The sequence below is a fragment of the Aulonocara stuartgranti genome (genome assembly GCF_965226115.1).
Source record: "Aulonocara stuartgranti genome assembly, chromosome: 18".
In the NCBI taxonomy this organism is placed as follows: Eukaryota; Metazoa; Chordata; class Actinopteri; order Cichliformes; family Cichlidae; genus Aulonocara; species Aulonocara stuartgranti.
In genome coordinates, this window is record NC_138954.1 from 15,717,608 (window position 1) to 15,723,607 (window position 6,000).

The following is a 6,000-nucleotide window of genomic DNA, read 5'->3' on the forward strand; positions in this document are numbered from 1 at the left end:
GTGAATATAATTTGTTTTAGGCCAGTAGATTGGTCAGAGAGAAATCTGCCTTTCAGATGACCGGTGTTGTTTCTGGCTATGGAGAGCCCACCAAAGCCAATCATGTGAGCATCCTCCCCTCACTCCCCCTGGCACTCAGATGTAAATAAGACACAAACATTTCTTCCACAAATGTTGTCTTCCATATACCATATATCATATACATGAACACATATGAAGATGTGGATGCTCTAATGAACCCCAGAGAGGATTTATTATGGTGCTTGTAATGAGAGGGAGGCCTCAGCCTACTAACCGAGAGATTATAGGATGGACAGAGATGATTTAATCAAGCAGAAATGGAAGCAAGTCAAGTATATAATCAATATGTATGCTGGTCTGTTAGGCAGAGTAAAACAGCACTGACAACTTCAAAGGGTTTTCCTCGCAGCTGCTTGAAACGGGTGAAAGAACAAAATAAAAGTAAGGTGAACAGAGAAGAAGTGCAACTACATCAAACAGTAAGTAAAAAAAAAGATTAAATTGTCATTATATATGTTTCATTTATGTTACACCCCAGCCCAGGGAACCGGCGTGCGACATAAGGAAAATAAAAATAAGGAAAAATGCCCCCCCACTCCCTGCTCTTAAGGAGGACGAACCAACAAAAAACAGCTACCACGGATTTCACAACAGCCAGTCAGTTTATTGAGTCCCAAAAGGTAGCAGGCATCAGGGTGAGCATGGCCAAAACAACAAACAAAAACTCCAGAAATGAAATGCAGCTGGCTTACCTTCACAGAAAACCCCAAACGAAAATTACATGTGTCTTACCTGCCTCCCTAACCAAAAACAAGAGAAAAGGTTCACAAAGAAAAATGGCTTCTCACCCCTACAGCTACAGAGTAAGAAAAAGTATCAACAACTATTTACATCTATATACAACAAATTACAACAAATTATTTACAACACGGGGGGGGGGATTAATTCATCTGCAGGTCCAGACGATGAGATTGAAGCGTCTGTGCATAAAAGACTCTCGCTGAGCCTGAGTGGTTTTCTCTAAATAAGGATCCTAATCGCAAATAGTCTTATCTACATATGACATATTTTCCATCACCACCCTCACCAGCCACAATGATGTTATCTGTTATTGTAGGAGACAGCAGTGAAGCACAGAACAAAGAAAGATTAATCAACAGTACAACTCCAAACCCTTTTATCTGGCTATCAAATGTAGATCTGATTCATGCTGGTTATACATTTTAAATTCCTTGTACGTCGATATATCCGACTGAAGTAAGACGCACATAGACTTTATGCACAAAGCAGTTGGATGAAGGGATTTTTCTTTAGTTTCTGGGCTGTTTTTAAAATTGTATTTTCAGGAATGGACTTTAAGCAATTGATTTTCTCTTGTCTAGTGAGTGGTTCAGAAGTCTTACCCTCTTAGCAGTGACCTGTATACGAATCCCTACATATTATATAGCATGTCATGCAATGAATGAGTTACTATAGATCCACTGGTTAACAAAACTACCACCATCATTTCGGTTGATGAAGGGCAGGGCAATCAATACATACATCTTCACTGTACTGAATGTTTTTTTTTTTTTCAAAGTCAGTGATTGTCCCATATTGCAGGTTTAGGTTGAGAAATGCTCAGGGACAAAACACACTTTGATAAGTTAAACCCTGTGCAGCAACTCCCAAATTTGTACTGCAGAGACCACTTTGTTGCTTTGGGGAGAACACAGCAGAAGCTGAATCCCAGCCCCCTGTGCTAAAGCTCAACAATATGCTGCAGCCAGTAAAAAGGAGCCTTGATTGCTGGATCAAAACTGTCACATGCAACAGCAACCTGCCAGTGCTTCACCTGCTAAAAGCACAACCCCTCCATTTGTAATCAACAACAGCTGGGCAGCGCAAAACCCAAGAAAACAGGGGTGGAAAATCTGTATTCATACGTCACTGTCTGCATGCTTGGGTGTTTGGGCTGCTAGCCTATTCTTTACATCACTTTTGTTTCTCACCAAACATTTTTTGTAGTCATCACTGTGGCCCAATCCTTTTCTTGCCCACCTTCTGCGAGCTAATCAGCCTCTTTCCTGTCTGCTTTGCAGACCCACATTTTGTGCAACCCACTTCCTCCTCGTCTCTTCCTCAACTGTCCAACTTCTTCATCTCTGCCACCACCAGCATCTACACTCACTTCCTGCTTCCTACCATTGTTGGACTTTGCCCTGCAACATAGCTTCATCAGAGTCTAACTTTCAAATACTTAATATCACAAACTCTGTATTTCACTAAATCACATTCAGTTCTTTCACATGACTTTCATTAAAACGCAGGGATATCAAACTCATTTCATGGCCACATGCAGCCCGCTTTGATCTTAAAGAAAAAGAAGTGCAATTTCCACTTTACATCTCAGTTTTTCTAAATGATAAAAAATATTGCTGTAGTAAATGAAAGAAATGTGTTAGCATGAATAAGTAAACATGTAAAATTACAGGAAAAGAGAGTGTCCTATTCTATCTTTCTTTCTTTCTTGATTCCAAGCTGTGACCTGGAACAAGACTTCCTGTGCACCTAGCTCGCAAATCAGCCACTTTAGCCAAAGTCCACATCGGATGGAAGACCCGTGGTCTCAGTTAGTTTGCAGCACCAGGCATCCAACCAGGAGAGAGGAATTCAGAGGCTGTGCCTAACTTTAAGTCATTATATAATTTTTAGCAGTTCACCTTGTACTTAACTTTTGGGAGGGGGTTGTAAAAGAGATGAAACACAGGAGGTCAGTTTTCTCTCTCTCTCTTTTTGTTGTTTTGCCTTTTTCAGATTTCTGGAAACTTTAGATTTAATTTAAATGTAACACCACCAGATGAGATTAAAGCTTTGGGGTATGATGTGAGGTTCTCACTCAAATGTTTTTTCCCCTCTTTTTGTTTATGTTTTTTGACCTTTTTATTCACATTTCACATTTTACCCTTCATGATCTGTGAATTGCAGACAACTTTACTCTCATTTGTTTTTAAATAAAGCCAGGATGCTAAACTAAACCTTTCTTTGCCACAAGGTTATTCAGATTGCTTAAAAATTTGTGAAGAAATTTACACAACTAAATAATAATATCAGCTAATTCATCATTCTGTAAAATCTGGTTTTAAGAACAGTTATTTTAGTTGAAGTGTTGCTTACATATTCCATTTTCACAAATGAACTTGTGTGTGAAGAGCTTTCTGATTTCACAGTGTCTGCAGGAGGATTGCAGAGTAATAGGATATCATCTTTTTTCATAGGAGGTCCTGTATGTGTGATAGATTTGTGGTCATCGGACTCCATAAGAAAAATCTAATCCATACACTGGAATAAAGAACACAATATTTTTTTAATATCCAGTGTTTTCTTTTACTTAAAAAAGTGAGAGGTGTTTCAAAAGTGCACACACAATACATTATCCATCAGAAATAAAACGTGATAAAGATTCATAGAAATATGTATACAAAAATGGCTCAACCTGGAATACTGATATTGTAAAAACAAACATTAACACTCGACTCTGTTGGGAATTTTAGAGTTAACTTGTCTCAGCGGTTTTTGGCCAAGCACCAGTTTTTTTGGGATAAAAAACTGGTGCTTGGCCAAAAACATGAGCAAAATAGGAAGGAAGCACTAACTGACCCGTTGACCACAATCCTCATTGGTTACCTTAAAACAGGAGAAAAAAACCCACTAACATACTAAACTAAATTCTAATGCTTTTGTACAGGAGTATAGATATTTACAATAGCATTTCATGTTTGCGTAGCACTACTTTGAGGTCATCTCCATAGTTGTTGCATCGTTGCCTCCGTTGACGTCATAGTCACCCACTGGCCCGCTGACCAGCACCTTCATGCGGTCGGGGAAGTCATCGAATTTGGGAGAAAGCAAGAAATCGTACAGAAGAGCTGCTGCCACACCGCCACACATTGGACCCACCCAGTACACCTACAAAGGGAGAGCTTTGATCAATGTCTGGCATCATTACAAGACAAAGAGAAACGCAGATTCCGGTCATGGTCAAAAGGCTTACTTTAGTCGATCTCTCTAAATGCAAAACAATAGGAAAGCTGTAACTGATTAACACATGCAGGAAGATTCACAAGTAATTGAGGCATCTGTCTGCTGATGAATTATTGAATTATTTAAGCTTGACATATAATATCCATGCAGAAAAAATGTGAGGTATGCATAAAGTGATTCCCCCCCTCTGACTTACCCAGTGGTCTGTAAAATTGTTCATGATCAAAGCCGGGCCGAAGGAGCGAGCAGGGTTGATGCCACAGCCTGTGTAGCTGATCTGCAGTCAATCAACAACAACAAATAGGCAACGTGAGAGAATATCATCAGCAGGAGCAGAATCCTGCCATATCTGCTCCTGGTTCCCTTTTTACAAGTTATATATGACTGACGATGGCGTTAAAGTGAAACTTACAGCTGCCAAGTGTCCCAGGCAGACTGAGAGGCCAATGGCCAAGGGTGCAGAGCCGGTGACATCACGCCGTCTTTTATCAGTGACCGCAATGACACACAGCACCAGCTGGAAGGTCGCCAAAAGCTCTATGCCTACGCCTTGGCTGGGTGTGACGCCGTTGAGCTGTGAAAGTTAAGGGAGGAATCCAAAACAACACTTTGTCAGACTTTGTCAGACTTTGTCAGATAGATAGATTGTTTCCTAGCACAACCACTTCCTATTTAGTAGCTCCTGGCATTGCCCAGGAAGCCTGACAGCAATCTGGCAGTGCTGCAAAGTGCCACATTGCTTGTTCATATTTCTTTCGTGGAAAACATGGTTATTATTGTTCACATTAAGTGGAGCTGTGCAGCTTCTCGAGGTGGGGGGGTGGGGCTGGGTGATATCAGGTCCTACCAGTGCTGTTTTTCAGTAAGGAGAGAGCTGTGGGTGCTAATTACAGAGTGGTGTAGCATTAAGTAATAACTGCTCATTAATTTAAGTGAAGAATTCTGGTATTCAAAACCTCAATTTCCAGAAACAGATTGCCAAAGTACAAGTGGGTGGACACTATATATATTTCCTATTTCTTTTAGCTGTTGCAGCATGGCATACTTTAATAATAATGTGTCATCACTATTCATTAATAAGTATTGACAGAATGTCCCAAGAACCACATAATCAGTGCCAATTCAGCACTTACATCCTTGTAAAAGTTTCAGTTTTCACCGTGAAGGTACTTTAAATACACAATGTTGCATCATCGCATCGCTGTGCTTTTATTTTTGCTATTAATGCAGAAATGTTTGAAACTGAAGATAAAGTTTATACTTACAGCGTTGACCCCCAGTTCAGTTCTGTTTTCAGGCCGTGTTCCATACACAATGCCACTGGCTAGGGCTGAGCCCAGCATCTGGGCAATAATGTACATGATAGCCTTGAACACACTGATCTGGCAGCTGGCAAGCATCCCAAGGGTGACTGCAGGATTCAGGTGGGCTCCACTGATGTGGCCTAAACTTTGGGCCAGAGTGGCAATGGCAAGTCCAAAGGCCAGTGACACCTTCACCTCTTGGTCTGGATTACTGTTGTTTGTGTTCCCAATAGCTGTGGCGATGCTGAGAAAAATAAAAAGGGTCATCCCAACCAGTTCGGCCAGAACTGCCCTCCAGAAAGCCTTGCTCTTGAACTCTCTCATTTTGGCAGCTGTGGGTTTGAGCTGGTCCTCTGTAAGATGTACTCACAAACAACAGCAACAGGCTGCATATATAAGGCCTGGGTTGATAATGGTTAGTGGGCGGGCTTTAAAAAACTGAAAGAGAGGGCCACACTGAATTAATGAGAAATCCAAAAGACTGGGCTCTCATCCCTCCCTCTGCTCCCTCGCCCTCCCTCCCTCCTCTCCCTGTCCTCTGGCCCCTCTCTCACTACCTCCCTGTGCAGTACTTTCTGGTCTTTGGACTTTCGTGAGTAATAGAACAGGATCTTTAAATAGCTACATCCAAAGGTACATTTTCCATTCATGC

At 41.2% G+C, this 6,000-nt stretch overlaps 1 protein-coding gene across 1 annotated transcript; it reads right to left on the minus strand.

Annotated features, from left to right (window-relative positions):
* Nucleotides 1-3,348: 3,348 nt before the first annotated feature.
* On the minus strand, nt 3,349-5,740 carry LOC309693399 (aquaporin-1-like; the record flags this gene model as incomplete). The annotated part of the gene is given in 5 exon segments (XM_082512541.1): nt 3,349-3,969; nt 4,241-4,321; nt 4,457-4,618; nt 5,310-5,708; nt 5,711-5,740. Coding segments are annotated over 5 exon segments (852 nt in total). The 3' UTR covers nt 3,349-3,789.
* Between the last annotated feature and the right edge of the window lie 260 nt (nt 5,741-6,000).